Source organism: Ochotona princeps, chromosome 18 (assembly GCF_030435755.1).
Source record: "Ochotona princeps isolate mOchPri1 chromosome 18, mOchPri1.hap1, whole genome shotgun sequence".
NCBI lineage: Eukaryota > Metazoa > Chordata > Mammalia > Lagomorpha > Ochotonidae > Ochotona > Ochotona princeps.
In genome coordinates, this window is record NC_080849.1 from 39235977 (window position 1) to 39255683 (window position 19707).

At 48.6% G+C, this 19707-nt stretch overlaps 1 protein-coding gene across 1 annotated transcript in view; it reads left to right on the forward strand.

The window, feature by feature from the left end:
* Positions 1 to 1339: 1339 nt before the first annotated feature.
* Positions 1340 to 19707, forward strand: part of NPC1 (NPC intracellular cholesterol transporter 1) — a 47667-nt gene continuing 29299 nt past the window's right edge. Inside the window, exons 1-4 of the mRNA XM_004579601.3 lie at positions 1340 to 1498; positions 14599 to 14721; positions 15541 to 15647; positions 17855 to 18030. Of these exons, the coding sequence (XP_004579658.2) occupies positions 1418 to 1498; positions 14599 to 14721; positions 15541 to 15647; positions 17855 to 18030 (487 nt within the window). The 5' untranslated portion in view covers positions 1340 to 1417. The remainder of the gene's footprint in view (positions 1499 to 14598; positions 14722 to 15540; positions 15648 to 17854; positions 18031 to 19707) is intronic.

Here is a 19707-nt window from a genome sequence, read left to right on the forward strand (position 1 = left end):
AGCAGGACGAAAAATGTACAGCAGGAGCCCCACTAGTTTTTAAAGTGTATATACTGTGGCCAGCACCATGATGTGTTAAGTTAACCCTCCGTCTGTGAACCTATATAGCCCCTGGATCAAGTCCTGGATGCTCCACTTCTGGTCCAGTTCCCTGCTAACAGACTGGAAACGCAAGTGCTTGGGTCCGTACACCTGGCTTCAGATTGGCCCTGCTCCAGCCATTGCAACAACTTGAGGAATGAACCAACAGATGGAAGCCATCTCTCTGTCACTCTGCCTTTCAAACAAAAATAAATAAATCTTTTTTTAAAAAAGTTCTGATGCTAGGGCCCAGCATGGTAGCAGCCAGAGAGTTCGCCCTGAATGCGCCAGGATCCCATATGGGGACCAGTTCTAATCCTGGCAGCCCTGCTTCCCATCCAGCTCCCTGCTTGTGGCCTGGGAAAGCAATCGAGGACAGCCCAAAGCTTTGGGACCCTGCACCTGCGTGGGAGACCCAGAAGGGGCTCCCAGCTTCGGATTGGCTCAGCACCAGCTGTTTCAGCCAGTTGGAGAGTGAATCACCAGACGGAAGATCTTCTATCTCTCCTCCTCTCTATATATCTGACTGCAATAAAAATAAATAAATCTTTTTTAAAAGTACAGATATTATATTCACATTTTCCATCACTTCAGCCCACGGAAATCGAAACGAAAAAATAAATTGAACACAGAAGTATTTTTCTAAAGATTTATTTATTTCTATTGGAAAGGCAGATTTGCAGAGAGGAAACACATGAGAAAGACTGTGGCTTTTGAGTGATGCGAATGCCATTCGAAGGTAAATGCTACCAAAAACGCAAATAATAAAAAAAATTATAATTGCAATATGTAAGTGCGCGCGCCTGTGCCTCATCTCTGCGCTTCTGCCCTTCTGTGAGAAGTCCACGCGCTCTAATGTCCACCTCCCGATGCCAACTTGCAGGCTGTTCTCGCTGCCAGGAGTCGGCGGCGAGGCGCGGCCACCAGGTGTCGCGGTCCCGGCGCTTCTCACAGAGCGGAAAGCCAGGGGCGGTCCACCGGGGCCGGGCCTCCGAGGGACACCAGCCTCCGCTCCGCCCCTCGCGGTCAGGCCACCGGGCGTCGGCGGCGCCGCGAGCCCGGCCCTCAGCTGAGCAAACGCCCGGGCCAGGGACACCGCAGCCCCAGCCACGTGCCAGCGGGTCCCCAGGGAGCAGGCCCCGCCCTCGCCCGCCTCGCCACGCCCCCCGGAGGCGGAGCCACCGCGTCCTTCCTGACCTGCGCGCGCAGCACCCCCGGCTCCCGCGCTTGCTCCGTCCGTGTCGCGCGCTGATTCTAGAAGTCGAGCCCCGGCAACAGGAGCGACATTCGCCTACGAGCCTCGAGCCGAGCTCCGCGAGCCGAGAAGTGCGCGACCATGCCCGCAGCCCCACGCGGCGGTCCCCTGAGCGCGCGCGGCCCGCCGCTGCTGCTGCTGCTGCTGCTGTGCCCAGCGCTGGTGAGCGGCCCCCGGTGGACCGTGAGAGGGCGGAGCGGGGCCGGCCAGCCGGGTGGGCTCCGGAGGCCCTGTGTCGGGTCCGGCTGCCCCGGGCGACTCGGGCTGCGGGAGGAGCTCCCCGGGTGCCCGAGGCGTCTCCGGCTTCTGGGACGAGGGGGCGGCGGCGCGGCGTCCTGTGGGACCTTGTGGAGCTCCTCTCGGCGGTCGGCAGCTAATCGCTAGGTTTAGGACGTGGGATCAGGACTGGCAGAGGGACTTTACACCACTACCACCAGCAACCCTTTAATTTCTAAGTGGCACGCAAGCTCCTGATACGGGATTCGTTGAGAAGCCCTGGCCCGAGGATGGGGATGGAAGGGGACAGAAAGGGGAGAAAAGCAGAATCATTCCGGTTCCCCAAGGGGACAGCCCCAAGTCCTATGCACGGTGCTACTTCACTTTCTGGCCTGTCCCCATGTCGGGATCAGCGCGCACCAGGATGGGTTGGCCTGGGCACGCCAGCCTGGGGAGCCCCCGGGCTGAGCGCCCCACCACCGTCCCCGCTTTGGGGTGTCCGCAGTTTTCTCAAACTGCACGGAGGGAGGAGAGGCATGAGAAGGTGGGGCTCCTTGCAGCAGCTCGGGGTGGAGGATTGGGGGTCCCGTGCCTGCTCATTCCCACGTTTAGGTGAGTGTCAGGTTAGTGAGTCAGAGTCGTGCACTGGTCTTCTCGGTGTCCCTGAGCTAGAAAAATGTGTTCTTTAAACTGCTGTGCATTTTCCAGAAGAGACTACGGTGTGTGCCCCAGCTGTGGGGGTTGATGAAGCACACAGCTAGTCTGGGAATGAACCCAGGGTACAGGGTACCGATCCACTGGAAGGGCAGGTGCCAGGCTGGGGTGGGGAGCATTTTGGGGCACACCCCTCACTAGCCTGTTTCTCCTAGAGAGGAATCACCTAGAGTTACTGGCATTATTAATGGAGAGATATTGCAGTAGTTTATAAGTTCACAAAGTTGCAAATAGGTTCCTTTTGAGGAAATGCACCTGTGTGTTTCCCCGGGGTTGTGGATCTGCTGCAACCAACAGGCCTGAGTAGCTCTGGCTTCCCCTGCAGTCCTTGCACGCAGCCAGTGGGTTCCTCTCCCTGGTCACGGGGTGGGTCAGAGGTTAGTTGGGAGTGACTGGGGGACTCCTGGGAGCCCTTGCTGAGATGGCAGCTGACCGGCCACTGCTGCTCTCAGCGTGGACTCCCCGTTGTCTCCTCGAGGCTTCTGGGACACCTTGTCTGCCGGGGTGGAGTCCTGGAGCCAAGCAGATTGGGGGATGGTGTCTGCTTTCAGAACCTGTACCCAGGACAGCTGTGAACCCAGCTTTAATCTCATCACTGATCAAGTTCTATCATGGAGTTTCAGACTGTCTGAAGTATATTTGGGGGAGATTTTTCTTTTTAAGATTTATTTTTATTGGAAAGGCAGATTTTACAGAGAGGCGGAGAGACAAAAAGATCTTCCTTTCACTGGCTCATGCCCCAAACAGCTGGGGAGCTGAGCCGATCTGAAGCCAGGAGCTTCTTCCAGGTCTCCCATGCAGGTGCAGGGTCCCAAGGCTTTGGGCCGTCCTCACCTGCTTTCCCAGGCCACAAGCAGGGAGCTGGATGGAGTAGAACAGTCAGGACACAAACCGGTGCCCTTATTGGATGTTAATGCTTGAAGGGGGAAGATTAACCAATTGAGCCATTGCACTGGCCCAGATTTTTTCTTTTAATATACGCAGATGCTGAAATAACATTGCTAGACTGCCTGTGGTCCTCCAAATCACAGATGCAGTTCAGAGAAATAGTGTGGATGTCTCCTGGCTGTAATTTTTTGTTAACCTTTTTCCTGAGGAGAACAATATAGTGAGAACCGAGTGGGAATTCAGCGTTGCTATTGCCTCTCCAAAGAGGTCAGGAACAGCTGGATCTTCTGGCCTGCAGTGGTGAAGAATGACCACCTCCGGGTGGAGAGCTGAGCTTCAGCCTCCGCATCTCTCCCAGCCCTGGCCAGTGTGATGGTGGAATGTCCTAACCCAGTAACCAAGGGGGAAACAGTAGTTTATATTCTAATGAGTAGGCAGAGAGAAGAGGACCTGCTGAATAGGTCTTTGTGTCTGTGTTGGTTATGTCATCCAGAACAAAGAATCCCTCTGGTCAGGAAGACAGGGTGAGCTCTCTCTCCTGGGTCAGCTTTCATTGTGCTGCCCTCTCACAGGGTTTCCAGCATGGCATGCTCCCTGCATAGAAGCCTGGAATGGGTCACCTGAGCCCACGTCCCCCTTCCCCCGGAGCCCAGTGGAAGGTGCCAGCAGTCCAGCCAGGTCACATGACTTGCCATCAGGACCTCCGTGGCCCAGCTTCCCAGGATCAGTTACCATGCTGCACCAGACGGGCACTATTGTCCTGTCTCACAACTTGAACCCCTATCCTCTGAAGTTCTTGGTGTATTTAAACGCCTGCAGAAGCACTTGCTGCCTGGGAAAAGATTTCAGAGTTCAAAGACCTCATTGTGGATATTGATTTGGCCTCTTCCCTGCGAGTGGTCTTGGGCAAGCCAGTTAACTTCTGGTACCCCAGTTTCCTGTTCTATAAATTTGAGTTCCTAACTCTGCCTTCTTGCCAGTGTGCATGTGAAAAGAGCAGGGGAGCATTGTGGAATTGAGCGGCCAGGCTTACTGAGGCTGTGTCTTATTCTCTTCAGTAATGAGCAGCACTCTAGACCTGTGATTTTTTTCCCTTTTTTTAATATATTGTTTCCTTCATATATCTGTTGTGAAAGGGGATTTTAAGGGAGAAACTCCACCCCGTCTCCCACCCACCCCAGGTCCCGGATATGGGGCTTGCTCCGAGGGTCTTGCTCAAGTGGTCTTGATAGTTCAACAGTTATGAATTGCTGCCAATCTTGCCACTCCAAGCACGATGAGGTCATTGAAGAATCCACTGATTGACATAGTTCATCTTAGAGTCTCCATTTGCCCAGTTTTTCGATTTTTTTTTATTTTTTATTTTTTTAAGATTTATTTATTTTTATTACAAAGTCAGATATGCAGAGAGCTGGAGAGATAGAGAAGAACATCTTCCCTCCGATGATTCACTCCCCAAGTGAGCACAACGGCCAGTGCTGTGCTGATCCGAAGCCGGGAACCTGGAACCTCTTCCGGGTCTCCCATACGGGTGCAGGGTCCCAAAGCTTTGGGCCGTCCTCTTTCCCAGGCCACAAGCAGGGAACTGGATGGGAAGTGGAGCTGCCGGAATTAGAACCGGTGCCCATATGGGATCCTGGGGCGTTCAAGGCAAGGACTTCAGCCACTAGGCCATGCCGCCGGGCCCCGATTTTTTTTAATACTGAATCTTTGGACCTCCAGATAGGTTCTGGAGAGGAATTTAGAGATTAGTGGCAGTCAGAGTTGGGTTCTGGGAGATGGCAGTGATCAACTGTGGATTGTGCCTCTTTCTCTGTTCAGAACATTTGCTTTGGCAGCAAAACTTAAATGGGGAAAATAAAAGCTGTTATGCAAGTGTGCTATTGAAATGTTCAAGAGAAGCTTTAGCTTGTGTTCTTTATCTGCTACTCTCCCTTCCGCAGGTCACTAAAGGAACCCAAATTAATTCCATAAATATGAAGTGAGCGTTCTGGGCGCAGTGTCTGATGGGAAGGTCAAAAGAAAGAACCCATTGAGAAAGCAGTTCATACACTGTAAAGTGCTTTGTAAATGTTAGTAGTTACTATTCCTGTCTTGTTCACAGTGGGGGGAAGGGCGGGATACATCCAAAATCATAATAGGGTGGAAGTGCTTAAGCAAGGAGACAGAATGTTAAAGGAGTCCGTTTTGAGCTGAGCTGTGCAGGATGAATTTGTGTGTCTCAAGTAGATAGCAGGAAAATTAGGGGAAACAGACAGGGTCTGGAGTAAGAAGGTCCTGACTACCTGGTTGTTCCTAAAAGCCATTAAATTGTACTCTCACTTGTAAAGATGTGAATTATCTCAGCACTGTTAGTCCATTGGGAGGGCTGTTTTAGGTCGCAGAAGACCAGGAACAAAAGTCCCCACCCAGTTTCTGATGGTATGCAATCTCTTATTTTATCTCCACCTCTAAGATGGGTGTGATGCTGTTTATCCTTTGTGGACATTAGGGTCCTCATTGGTCCCAAGGTCGTATAGTCAGTGGCAGCCCAGAAGCTTGAAGAACTGCTGGCTTCTGATTTTCATGCTCTGATTTGTTAAACTCAAAATACCACTGCTGAAGTATCCACATCCAGCAAGTGGGATGGAACGGGCATTCTGATGACGTAAGGAACCTCCTTCAAGACTGCTCTGCCCTCTAATGGGGCTTCTCCCAAAAGTTGCTGGCACATCGGGGGTGCACCCAGCCTGCTGGGCCATGGTGCACCCCCTGTACAGTTTTAAGTCAGGCTTGAGCAGATTTCAGAGCTCGTGCATGTCTGTTAGTAACCAGCAGTCTGACCTTGAGCGAGTCCCACAGTTAGCTGTGAACTGAAGCACTCTAACTAGAAATGTGTGACTTACACACCTATCCGCCAGCAAGTCCAGTGCACATACAAGTCATCCTTTGTTCCTGGCTGTGTTCATGCCAAGTAGGCTCTAAGATAGTTAATACAAATCAGATAAGCACAGCCTCCACCTCAGGGGCTTTGTCTTCACCTGATCTGCCTCCCTATCTCTAAGGAAGCAGCAGGCAGGTTTCTCCCGTGCTGCTCCCTGCACCCCCATCCTGCACTGTCCTGACCAGCCAAGCTCCCCCTGCTCCTTGGAGAGCCAGGGGAATCAACCAGTCACCCCTTCTGGCCTCTTGAGGCAGGCCTGTCTCCAGGTCCTGCGCTACTTTTACCATCCCAGTACAGCAGCGGGAGTGCAGGGACCCAGCCTGGCACACCCACTAACGGTGCTGGCCCAAGGCTGAGGCCTATCAGTGACCTTGAGGAAGTGAGTCTGTGCTTGCCAGCTGCCTAGGGCACTGATGAGTAAGATGTGACTGGTAACCCTTATTCCTACAAGTCTGAGTAGAAAGTAGGGTATTCATGCAGGATCATGGTGGAAGGGACAGCCCAGCCCTGAAATACCCTCATATTCTAATGCTGCATCAGCACACTGACTGGAGTTTGCAGTGACTGGGGAAGGTATGGCAAAAGCTAAACTCCGCTTCTACAGCATGTTGGCTGTGTGACGTCAGTGTCATCACTTGGGAAACGCTGCTGTCCTACTCCCTTGAGTGAGAAATGAAGGAAGGGAGAAGCCACCAGGCTTTGTGTCTGCCGTACAGCCTAGTGGTCAGTAAGGACCTAGAGGCAGGTTCAGCATATGTGTGTGTGTGTGTGTGTGTGTGTGTAAGACTTATTTGAAAAGCAGAGCAACAGAGAGGGGATAGGCAGATCATCTGTTCGCTGATTCACTTCCCAAAATGCTGTAGCAGTCAAGGCTGGGCCAAGCTGAATCCAGGAGTCGGGAACTCCATCCTGCTCTCCCACATGCATGGCTGGGGCCCAAGTCCTTGAACGTCAGCCACATTTTCAGGCACATTAGCAAAGAATTGTATGAGAAACGGTGTAGCTGGGACTGGAATCACCTGTACTCTGATGTAGACTACTGTGGTTGTAAGTAGAGACCTAACCCAGTATGCCACAATGCTGCCCCACTCAACAAGATTTTCTAAAGGTGAATGAAGTAGAAAATTCTCTTGCTGGTGTGTGGAATTTATGCATGTGGTAATACATGCTCAGGGAACTACCTGTTGGGAGTCTGCACAGCAGATTGCTAAAGGGGTTTGTGTCTTAATCTTTCCCAAACTGTGTTACTATTGAAAGAAGCTGTACCCAGTAATTAAACTCTGCACCATATTGTGAAATATCTATGTGAAAAATGGAGAGAAGTCTTGCAACTGACTACTCAAGCCTGAGTTGTAGCCGAAATGCCAGCACTTCTCCTTTCTGAATGTAACCCAGCCAAATTCCCTTGACTTCTGGGGACTTTGATGACTTCTGAATCAGTTCAGTGACCATTGAATGTGGTTGTACAGAATCCCGCAGGAAAACATCTTACCAGGCCTCCGCCCTTTGATCGAGGCAAAAGCAAGAAATTATTCTGCAACCTCTCCCAGTGTCACAACTTTGTGATTCTCATAAACGCTCCTTGATCCCAGGGCAGGAGCCAGTAAACTGTGGCCTGCTCATAACCTGTTTGTGAGTAAGGTATAATTGGGCTGCCCACACCCACTCATTTCCCTGTCATCTGTGGGTGTGTTTGAGTTTCAACAGACAGTTGGATGTTTGCTAGACACCTTGAGGTTCCTATCTCGTAGGTTGGATGCTAGGTCTTCTGTACCATGTCTGTCAGTGCCTGTCTGGGTGCATTGGCATGGGCACTGAGGAAGTATTGACATCAGCAGACAGTGCTGTGTTGTAGCACTGGGCGTTGCTGTCTTGGGGGTAATGCTCCAAGCATGACCCTGCTCAAGGATTGCCTACCAACTCGGGGAACATGGGTGCTAGCCCCAGTTCTTCCCAGGTGAAGAGAGGTCAGTTTAGCAGAGAAAATGAGCCTAGGGGTAGTGTTTTAAGAAGGGACAAAGTGGATGTTCTGGGACTGGTGAGACTGATAGCAAAGGAACAAAGGCTCAGTTTGTTTTTCCCAGACTGGAGACCAGGACTGGAGTTTGGCCTTTGAGATTAAGATCAGTATAGTCAAGGACAGTTAAGGCAGAGCCAGCAGCAGCCAGTGGGGACAAAATAGTTGAGGTTTATTTGTGAAAGTCAGCTGGTCTTACGTCTTACATGCATGTTTATGCATACACAACCATGTGAGAGTCCTTGTGGGGAGAGATTGAAAGCCTGGAAAACCATATCTTATAAATTAGCACCAGGTGGATCTGAGCGATGGGATGGAGATGGGAGCAAGGGCTCGTTGTTTTGTATTTGAGAGTCAGAAACAGCGTTGCCTTCTGCCAGGCTACTCCCGAGATGCTCACTGTGGCCTTACCTGGGACATAACCTGTGAGCAGAGAACTGCATCCAGGTCTCGCGTATAAGTGATTGGCACCCGTCACTTGAGCCATCACCACTGACCCCCAGGATCTGCAGAACGGGTATTGGAGAAGCTGGTCATGTTGTGTGACCTGCGGACCCTTCTTAGTCCTAGATCCTGTGAGCGGGTGGTCTCTCTTCACTGTCTGGCTGCACAGTGACGCCCAAACCCATGCCCTCTGCAGCCTTCATTACATGACTTGCACTTCTGGGCAAGGGCATCCAGACTTTTGTATTTAACAAACATACTCCCCACTGTTGCGGTGGCTTGGCGAGTGAACCATCAGATGGAAGATCATCTCTGTCTTTCCTCCTCTCTGTAAACCCGTTTTCCAATAAAAATAAATAAATCTTTTAAAATAATAAATTAAAAATGCATCATAGAAATAATTTTTTAAAGGCAGGAATCCTTAAAAAATAAGTTCATGAAATTAAAAAGTAATATTCAGTCGCCTTGAGCCTTTTTTTTTTAATCAAAGATTAAATTCTGAAAGGCAGAATTACAGAGAGAGAAACAGAGATCTTCCACCTGCTGATTCACTTCCCAAATGACCACAGTGGCTATAATTGGTTGGAGCTGAGCCAGTCTGAAGCCTGGAGCTTCTTCCAGGTCTTCCCCATGGGTGCAGGGGTCCAAGGACTTGGGGGCCATCTTCTGTTGCTTTCCCAGGCATGTTAGCATGGAGGCGGATCAGAAATGAAGTGGCCAGGACACCTGGTACCCAGGTGGGATGTGGAGGCTGAGCTTACTACACTACGGTGCCAACTCCTCCTTGAGCTTTTTTATGGGGGAAAAAGCAACAACTATGCTTTGGTTTCAAAACATTTTTAACCAAAATGAACTTATCTTTTTAGAAGAGATGTTTTTGTTTATTTGAAAAGCAGAGCAGAAAGAGAGAGACACTTTCCATCCACTGATTCACTCCTCAAATGCCTGCAATAACCTGGGCCAGGCCAAAGTCAGGAGCCTGGAACTCTGTCCTGTCTCCTGTATGAGTGATGGATACCCAAGTACTTGAACCATCACCTGTTAACACAAGATGATGAATCAGAAGATGTAACAGAAGATGTAGATGAATCAGAAGATGTAACAAGAAGATGAATCAGAAGCGGAACCACCTGCACACAAACCGTGCACTCCAGTAGGAAACATGGGCACCCCAAACAGCCGCTTAACCTACTGTACTTGACACCTGCCCCCAAACTTGACTTTGAGGTCTGTTTTTCCATGACCTTTTTACAGTACCCCTAGAGATATGACATGGAATCCATTTAGCCATGCTCAGTAAGATCATATCAGTCATGTCAAGTGCAGCCAACACCACCATCCATCTCCAGAACTGAGCTCACATTTTGATCCAGTGTACTTTTTGGCTGTGACAGATGGGTGGTTTTCAACTCTGTGTGATGCTTCCTTTCCCCATTGGATATTTCTGAAAATGAAATTAGTCCAAGCTGTGTTCTTGTGTTGTATAAAGGCAGCTTTTGGCCAGACACTTTAAAGCTTAGAAATCGTGTGCTTTGTTTGCATGGGGTACCCTCGACCTTGGGATCAGTATGTACTGCTCTGGCAGTCCAGAGGATCTTACAAAATTCAGCCACCCACTGTGTTGTGCTTCTCAAACTGTGAGTGCAGTCCTGGGAATGCCAGCTGGATTCTGTGTGGGATACAGGTATGAGCACAGCCCGGCCCTGTCTGCCCACACCCACTGGACCACAAAGTAAGAGCTCTGGTCCCCATCGGGCTGGCCATGGATGGCGTCTAGCTATTCCCTGTGTTATGTGCATCACTTAACCTGCTTGATTGCGTTTCCTAATGTGTAACTCTAGCTCCAGCCTCTCAGATCTGTTCTGAGGGTTGTATGAGATACTGTGGGCTGCTAAGGGGAGAAGATGGGGCAATGGTTGAACTCTCCTTGGGACAGAATGTGTGGTGGGAACTTGGGGAGAAAGATGGCTCTTGGCATGTGTCAGCAAGGTGTGGAGAGATGGTGGCTTGAGGGTGGCTTGGGCAGGTGTTCCTGGTGTAAGGATTGTGGGGGAGGGAGGGTGGACCTGCATGACCAGTGCAGGACAGGCAGGTTCCACTTAGTGTGGGAAGAAGAGTAGGAAGTGAGAGTGTTTGCTTTGGAACATTTTGGAATGTGGACAGAGCCAGGGCAGGGCGCCTGTAGCTTATCTCCCAGGCAGGGGGAGGTATGGGTTGAAGGCTTCGTAGCACCAGGAACCTCCTGGGCCGTATCAGGAAGTGCCAAATGGTGGCTGTGCACCGAAGCCATGCAAGCCTCAGTCAGATGAAAGGGGAGAAGACTGCGCAAGGGTGCCTTCCGGAGCACAGAGCACAGGCCAAGGGCCAGCTGGGAGAGATGAGTCTGAAGAGTGTTGAAAAGGTGTTGGTGACAGAGGAGGTCTCTGAGTTCCCTGTAGGGCACCAGAGGCTGCCCTTTAGCAGGCCGGAGTATACTGGCAAGAGGGCCCCCAACCAGTGACACTGGGGCAAGTGTTTGTGGTTGGATGCAGGAGCCAAGGAGAGGAGGTTGAAAGAGATGAGATGGTGGAGGTCCCTGAGGAAGAGGAGCCCTGCTTTCTCAGCTGCAAGGAACAGAGGAGGTGAAGGTTGAGATTTGAGGGAAAGGAGGCTTCCGGTTTGCTCTGCTCTGTGAGTGAGTGCTTGACCCTTGCACAAGGTGAAGGCTGTGGAGAGTGTAATGCTAGAGGGAGGGCCTTAGTTTTGCATTTGAGGAGGTTTTTATAGAGGCTGTTCCTGGAGCCAGAACATCCCGGTTTGAATCCTGGCTTTGTGTAATACTAAACAAGTTTTTCAACATTTTTAGTGTGGCAGTTTCCACTTTTTTTTTTTTTCTTTTTTAAGATTTATTCATTTTTTTATTACAGCCAGATATACACAGAGGAGGAGAGACAGAGAGTAAGATCTTCCGTCCGATGATTCACTCCCCAAGTGAGCCGCAACGGGCCAATGCGTGCCGATCCAAAGCCAGGAACCTGGAACCTCTTCTGGGTCTCCCACGCGGGTGCAGAGTCCCAAAGCATTGGGCCATCCTCAACTGCTTTCCCAGGCCACAAGCAGGGAGCTGGATGGGAAGTGGAGCTGCTGGGATTAGAACCGGCGCCCATATGGGATCCCGGGGCTTTCAAGGCGAGGACTTTAGCCGCTAGGCCACGCCGCCGGGCCCAGTTTCCACTTCTTTAAAATGGGAATAATAATAGCACCTCCCCTATCAGGCTATTGTTGAGATTACTTAATGTCTGAAGAATTTTGGAAAGGGTTCCTGGCACACACTGAGGGCCTTGTAGGTACTTTTGGATGCCCCTTCCCCCTCATCCTTCCTAGCTCAGGTTGCCACTGCTATTTTAAGCAGCATGGTTCTTGGGGAAAGCAAACCCAAGAACGCTGGGTCAAGCCTGGGCCCAAAGAGGTCTCGGTCAGGTTTTTTGTTTTCTTCAGGTCTCTTTGCTGCAGTCCCAGGCAGGTGGAACGCATTGCTAATATTGAGTGAGGTTTGACTGTGTTGTACTGTGTCTTCTCCTGAGGACTTCACTGTATGTGTGCATGTATTCCCTGTCCGCTCTTCACACCAGATCTGTGAGATACTGAGCTTCATTTTCTAGGGAGGGAAAACAAACACCTGCCCGGTGTGAGTCAAGTGCAAACCCAGGTATGCCAGGCCTCAACAAGCCCATTACCAAGGCCTTGTGAGTTCTTAGGACAGGAACCCAGGACTCCTGGCTGCCCTGTGTGCGCCCTCCTCCCAGCTGATGGGCAGGACCAGCATTTTTGCTTTGGAATAAATTTCGTAGTAAATTAGAAAGGATAATCTTGATGAAAAGGAACTGGAGCAGCCTCAACTCTCCATTTGCCTTGAAGTGGCAAGTGCCAAGGCAGGGCTGTAGGCTGCAGCCGGCCGACTGATTCGTCCCGCCAGGACTGTGACTTGTTTCCTAGATGTCTGTTGTGTAGTAGCTTCAGAGGAGGGCCACAGACAGCTTGACCCGGACACCTGTACTGGGCTCCATTCATCCAGTATGGTGTTCAAGCAGACACCCCATAACCAGCTAACAAACTAACCTGTTAGTGTGTGGCCTCTGATGGACTAAGCTGTGGTCATTTCAGTTGTTTATGCCTCACTTGGGTTCTACAGTGCTGTGTGATCTTCTGGTTACAGTTCAGAGAACCCGCTCTGCTTCATGGAGATGCCTGGTTGTGTGAATTGTTTTTGTTTTGCTCACGTGAAGTTCACTCAGTTTAGTTGGCCTAAACCATTTTCCTTCCAATGCTGGTGCTCCAGCTCATGTCTAGCCAGAGTGCCCTGAAGGGAGACATTGGGGCCTGCCATCCCTCAGGAACGCCACTGGGAGTTCTTGTCTTGCACAGAAACACAAGCAGTTTCTCTCACCTCTGTAATCAACTTTCGCCTTTCCCAACTTGAGTTAGATCATTGTAAGTTTGGTTTAGAAACCCAGAACTGGGCCTGGCGCGGTGGCCTAGCAGCTAAAGTCCTCGCCTTGAACACTCCAGGATCCCCTATGGGCGCTGGTTCTAATCCCAGCAGCTCCACTTCCCATCCAGCTCCCTGCTTGTGGCCTGGGAAAGCAGTCGAGGACGGCCCAATGCTTTGGGACTCTGCACCCATATGGGAGACCTGGAAGAGGTTCCTGGTTCCTGGCTTCGGATCGGCACAGCATCGGCTGTTGCGGCTCACTTGGGGAGTGAATCATCGGACGGAAGAGCTTCCTCTCTATCTCTCCTCCTCTCTGTATATCTGACATTGTAATAAAAATAAATAAAAACCCAGAATTGGAATCTGTTCCTTAGAATGGCTGCATTTATGGAAATTACATTTTGGATTCTCTTTATATAAAAACAGTGGTGCAGTTTTATAGCTTCTGGCCAGAGGAATGGTATAGGTCTTTTTCACTTCCTCATTTGTAAAATTTCACTCCCTGTGACTGAAAGGCAGGATTTTTCTTGAGTCATGAGAGGGTAAGTGTTACTTTAGAACGTCTGAAGAATGAATCTCTATCCAAGTTACACTGGCTCTTTGGATTCCCCTCTTGTCCCCAGACACACATAGGCAGCCCCAGCCCTGCCTGTTTTTGTTTCTCTCTCTCTCTCTCTCTTTCTCCTTCCCTCCCTCTTATTGGGGTGTGGATTTTGATGCTCAACACCAGCACAGACTGAATTGGCTCCTGCTTACATGTGGGTTATGTGCCATCGTTACTGTTGCCCTCTTCTGGGAGTCCTCTTTGCTTCTTGGTGCCTGCTGTGTCCTGGGAGACGGGCAGTGCCCGCGCAGGGCCCTGGCTTCATGACCAGCTTCATGAGTCAGCTGTGGTATAGAGGATTGGGTGGCCGGGGCTACACCCCTTGGAGAAGGATGCTGGCTTGATGATTCATGGGAAACCCTCCCCCTTCTGAGTTTTCTGACAACTCATGACTCTCACATGGGAAGTATGAGTGGCTCTTGAGAAATTTGCACTAAGAGATTTTAGAATTTTCCTTCAAGATTGCTAAGGTGAATTCCCCTGTAGTTAGCACATTGCTTGTTCTGTCCTTAGAACCTGAGAACAAGTCATGTTCATTGATTCTCCTCCTTACGTAGGGTTATTGATGTTGTGGTTTTGTTCTTCCTATTACAGTATGCCTGTATGAATTAACCTAAAATATGGAAGTAGTCTTTCATTGTATAGAGCTTGTAGAGTTTCTTATATAGATATGCAAAAAGCCAAGAGTTACCTTGCTTTTTTCCTCCATATAGACTCTTAGCAATATTTTAAAGAGCCATTTCTTAACAATTAAACAGTCAGGAAGTAGAAATCATGTAAAATAAGTGACTTGTATTATTTGTATTAACTACCTAACTGGCTTGACAAATCCATTTAGGCAGCGTTTTCAAAGCATTACCTGTAGCTGTTTCTTTGATTTGCAGTTGACTTTGGGGGATTCTCAGTGCTGCTTGAGTGACTGCTTTTTGTTGTTGACATTGGCTTTTTCCTTGAGCCCTGGTGATCCCTTGTTGACTTTACGCAGGTGATTCCCCAGTCCTGTGTTTGGTATGGAGAGTGCGGCATTGCCTCCGGAGATAAGAGGTACAATTGCCGGTATTCTGGACCACCAAAACCACTGCCCAAGGATGGGTATGACTTAGTACAGGTAAGTTTGTCCTCCTGGTTCAGGGAACGCAAAATGCTCTATTTTGATCCTCATTAATTTACACTTGAAGTGTTACTGTGCAATGAGTGGAGGAAAGACTAAGAGGCTTAAATCTTGTCCCAGATTCCTCCCTCTATCTAGCACCTGGTGGCAGAGGTGGTAACTCCACAGGCTTCATCTTTCAGGATCAAACCTGTATGCCTCTCAAGGTTTCCCATCGACAAGTTATTTAGAGACTCACACTGCCACCACAGATGGTTAAAAGTTTGCTTTTTTTTGGTTCCTTGGTTCCAAGGATTGAACAGTGAACTGTTAGAAGCCTGTGGATTGGGGCTGCTAGGGTTTTGCTCTTATCATTCTCATCATCATAGATACACAAGGATTATTAGGAAAAGGCTGGAAAACAAAGTGAAAATAATACTTTTAGAGGCTTAAATAATCCAAGATCAAGGTGTGGGACAGCAGAATTCTGCTGCTCACTTTGTATCTTCATCAGAACCATTGGGCACCTTGGCTTCCCTGGAGTAACTAATGGAGGTGATAAGTAGCAGGAGTTGGTTGTAAGATACTGAGATGAGGTGAGCTATCAGGGTGAGGCAATAAGCTTCCAAGTAAGAACATTGGAAAGGCTCTGCTTGTGGAGCTTTGTGCGGAGTAAGCCTTTCACAAGAACTCTGCGGGAACTTTGTGCAAATATACCTTGCCCTGTTGTCCTATTGAAGAAGGATCCCGTGAGTGAGGTGGTCTTGGTTTCTTAAGAAATCTTGTGCTTTTGTCAGCTGTGCCACCCTGACATCCCTGCTCTCTCTCTCCCCAAAGGAACTCTGTCCAGGATTTTTCTTTGACAATGTCAGCCTCTGCTGTGATGTTCAGCAGCTTCGAACACTGAAGGGCAACCTGCAGCTGCCGCTACAGTTTCTATCCAGGTAAGGCCTGGGCTTGAGAGGGTGCATGTTAACTAGCAGTGTTCTCATTTCCTTTTGAAAGCTGGTTTGCTTTATTTTAAGAAAGCATTGTATATCTTGTCAGAAATAAAGAGGAAGTCCTGATGATCAGATGTTGTTCTCTTCCCAAGTTGCTTTCAGAATTGGCGCTTGGTTTCCTCCACGCCCCAAAAGGTACACTGTGGACTGCCTGCTTTCAAGCAGAGCTCTGTGTGCTATGGAAGGAGAGGGTCTGGTGGTCCTGCTCAGGTCCCTAGCTGAGACCCTCATGGCAGACCTGCGACACCCTCCTCTACCTGCACATCATGCTTGTCTTTTCTGTGCTGAAACCACGAACCAGGATCAGGTCCTCAGTAGAGCTGCTCTTGGCTGGCTCAGCTTGTCCTGGGCTAGTTGGCCAGATTTGTTGAAGTTGGTTCCCCGTCCAGTCTGTCGTCCGTGACTCGGGCCAGTGAAATGGGGTGGGATGGGGGGTTGTGTAACAGCCGTTCTGCTCAAGGCCCACTGGGCTATCCTCAGTGGCATCCTATAGAACAGCAGGTTGTACTGTCTTCCTAAGTGTTTCTGACTAAAGCACCCAATCAAATGGATGAGGACCAAATAAAGAGAAAAAATATGAGCCTGCCGAATACTGCAGGCGACAGGGTACAGGCCAGCTTCCAGTGAGGGAGGCCTGCTGCTCACCAAAGTTTACGATACAGGGTTGAGGCCATCTTTCAGAACAATGTAGAATAATATAATAGAGGCCATGCTGAGGATCTATTGAGGACACTGTGCTGTGGATGACTGGAGGATTTTGATAGAGCCGATTGGAGTCTTCATCTCCCAGTCAAAGCACATCTACTTAACATCCATTCTGGGTGGGCTGTCATAGTTACAAACAGCATGTTACCAGAGGCACCAAATGTTGCCAGAGATACCAAAACTTTATTTGTAATAGCAGGAGAAAAAAAAACTATACAGAGTGTTCTACAGATGTCAAAATGTAGTAATCTAGAGAGAGGCTTGTGATTCACAGAGGACAGTAGGAAACTGTGTTCCCCAAGGGCACTCTGAACCCCTTGGTGTCATTGTGGTGCCTGGGTTTGTCTCAGTAAAGCGAGGGCTTCTGAAAGACAGCTCTTCTGTGTGTCTGTCCCCTTCCCTAGAGCAGAGCCTCCCGATGGCTGGACACTCCTTCCTTTATAAACTGTGATGTGCCTGCTCACCTGGACCATATCAGGGTAGAAAGTAATCTCGGTTGTGTTGTGTGTCAGTAAAGCAACAGCCAACAACTGGCTAAAGGCAGGAGAGGACTCTTACCATGTAGCAAATCAACATAGTAGCTTTAACTCTGAACCTGAGGGACAGCAGACAGCTTCTGCTCATGAAAACCCTGTGCTTCTGGAATACCTGCAGGTAGAATTCAGCTTTGCGAGTCGCTAGTAGAGGGGAGGTATTAAACCCAGTAGTTGGGATACCCACTTCACATTTCAGAGTACCTGGGTGTGAGTCCAGCCTCCATGTACCAACTCCAAATTCTTGCCAGTGCAAACCGTGGTAAGCAGCATTGATGGCTTAAATTATTGGGTTCCTGCCACCTGGTCCTGGGAGACCTGGGATGAGTCTGCAGTTCCTGGCTCTGGCCCAGCCCAGCCCTTGTAGTTGCAGCTATTTGGAGAGCAAAGCAGCAGATAGGAGCTCTCTTGGTCTGTGTCTCTGCCTTTCAGAGAAAGGAGTAGGCTTCAAAACAAAAAGCCAGACAAATGGTGTGTTTCAGCAGGACCTAGCTTTAGAAGAAGGGCCTTCTGTAGGAGATTATAAAATAAAAATTCTAGTGTAGTACTGCTCATTCTCCCCTCCACCACTTTTTTCCCTTAGAGTTGTCACCATAGTGCTCCTCAAAGAAACTTTGGCCCTGGGTAGGGCAAAGCAAGCATGTGTCACTAAATTACGCAGTGCAGGATTCCAAAGAACATCTTCCTTTCTCCCCCCTCCCCCCTTTTTTTTTGAAATCACAACTGAACACACTACAGGTAGTAATTAAGGAGTTTTTAGAGATAGGTGTTTGAAAATGAGGTTTAAGGTTTAGAATTGCTGGGCTTGACAAATGCTCATAATCCATTTGTTACTTTAGTGAATTTTAGATGTTCTTTAAGTTGCATTTTCACTGGCCCGATTATACAGAGTATACTCTGTGTTTTCTTTAGGTGTCCATCCTGTTTCTATAACCTAATGAACCTATTTTGTGAGCTGACATGCAGTCCTCGGCAGAGTCAGTTCCTGAATGTTACAGCTACTGAAGAGTATGTTGACCCTGCCACAAACCAGACCAAGACCAACATAAAGGAGTTACAGTACTACATCGGACAGAGGTTTGCTGACGGTAAGCAAGCTGGCACCAGCATAGTGGATCAAGTTCATTTCAATCACAGTTTTCAGTCCCTGTGGCAGTGAAGTGAAAGTTGGTGCTAGGACTGGAGCTACAAACAGTGTAGCAATTTCTGGAGTGTTTGCTTCAGTCCCTTCCTGACTTTTAAGTTCACTTCTGTAAATTTTAGCAGACATTGGGACTTTGGTTCTAGTAATTGTCAGTGGATTCAGGAGAGGAGTAGAAAGCTCGCTGATAGCAGGAGAGAGAATGAGGAAGGCTTGGAAATGGGTCAAATCTCCATAAGAGAAGGGAAAGAGCACAGAGGGGAAATGACCCCCTAAGCACCTGGAAAACACTAGACAGTCTAAAGGAGTCCCTCTGGTGAAGAGAAAAGAGAAAAGACAGCTAAGACAAAAGATTCCTGAATGAGTAGAGAACTCCAGAGAAAAAAATTACCAGATCAGAACCCACTAGTAGTATGACAGAAATAGCAGTTGATATAAAGCACGTTAGACAAAACCAAACCAAAGGAAGTGTACAAGAACAACCTACAAATAACAGACTTAGGAATCCAGCAAAATCACTGCCTCTTAGAGCGATAGTGCCTCAGGATCAGTCTTGTAGAAGATGTGCAATAAGAGCCACCCTGACTGGTTGGAGACAGATCTGCCCCAAAGCAGAAGCATGCCTGTCTAGAAGGCTGTTAGATGAGGGGTGTGTGGTTACAAGTTACTGAGTTAAAGTGGAAGCTGGCCAGTAATTGAGGTGATAAAATTGATTGAGTACATCTAATTTTTATTTTTACGTACACTAGCAAGGGAATAGATTAAAAACTTTAATTTTCACAATGTTTGAAAGTAAATGCAAAATGTCTTTCTGACATTGAAATGAGGAAGAATTTATGAATAGGAGAGGAAAAGCAGGAATGAGAAGATATTCATGAATATAAGCAATCCATATCTGAAACAGTCAGTGAAATGCAACTTTCAAAACAGTGACACACATTCCTTATTAATACCTTGGCGCAAGTTAAGAAATTGGTCAATTCCAGCTATTACCGAGGGTGTAGAACAATAGGACTGCTGGTATACTGTGCTCCTGGCAACCAGGACTGTGTACAAGTATTTGAAAACCAACTTTTCAATACCTTGTGAAGTTGAAGGTAAATACACCCTCAACCCAGAAATTCCTCTTGTGGAGGACTCTGCCTGAGAGGGACTCTTAATATATTTGTACAGGGAGACGCATATAGGAACATCTGTTGTAGCACTTTCAGGATTGTGAAAAATTACAGACATCCCAAGAATGAGAAGATAAGTCATAGACTGAAAGAACATACTTGCAAAAACCATACTTGACTAAAAAATGTTATCCAAGTTGTATGATAGACTGAAAATGAAGCAAAAGAAAGCAAAAAAATTTGGGTGAAAAATGAGCAGAAAACCTGAATATATATTTTACTAGAAATAGCATTCAGATGGTAAACAAGTCTATGAGAAGATGTTCAGGGCCTGAAGTTATGGCATAGCAAGTAGAGCTGCCTCCTGCAACACTGTCATGCCATGTTGGTGCTAGTTTGTGTCTGAGCTGTTCCAGTTTTGATCCAGCTTTTTGCTGGTGGACTGGGTAGGGCAGCAGAAGATGTTGCAGAGATTTGGGCCTGGCCACCCACATGGGAGATGCTGTTGG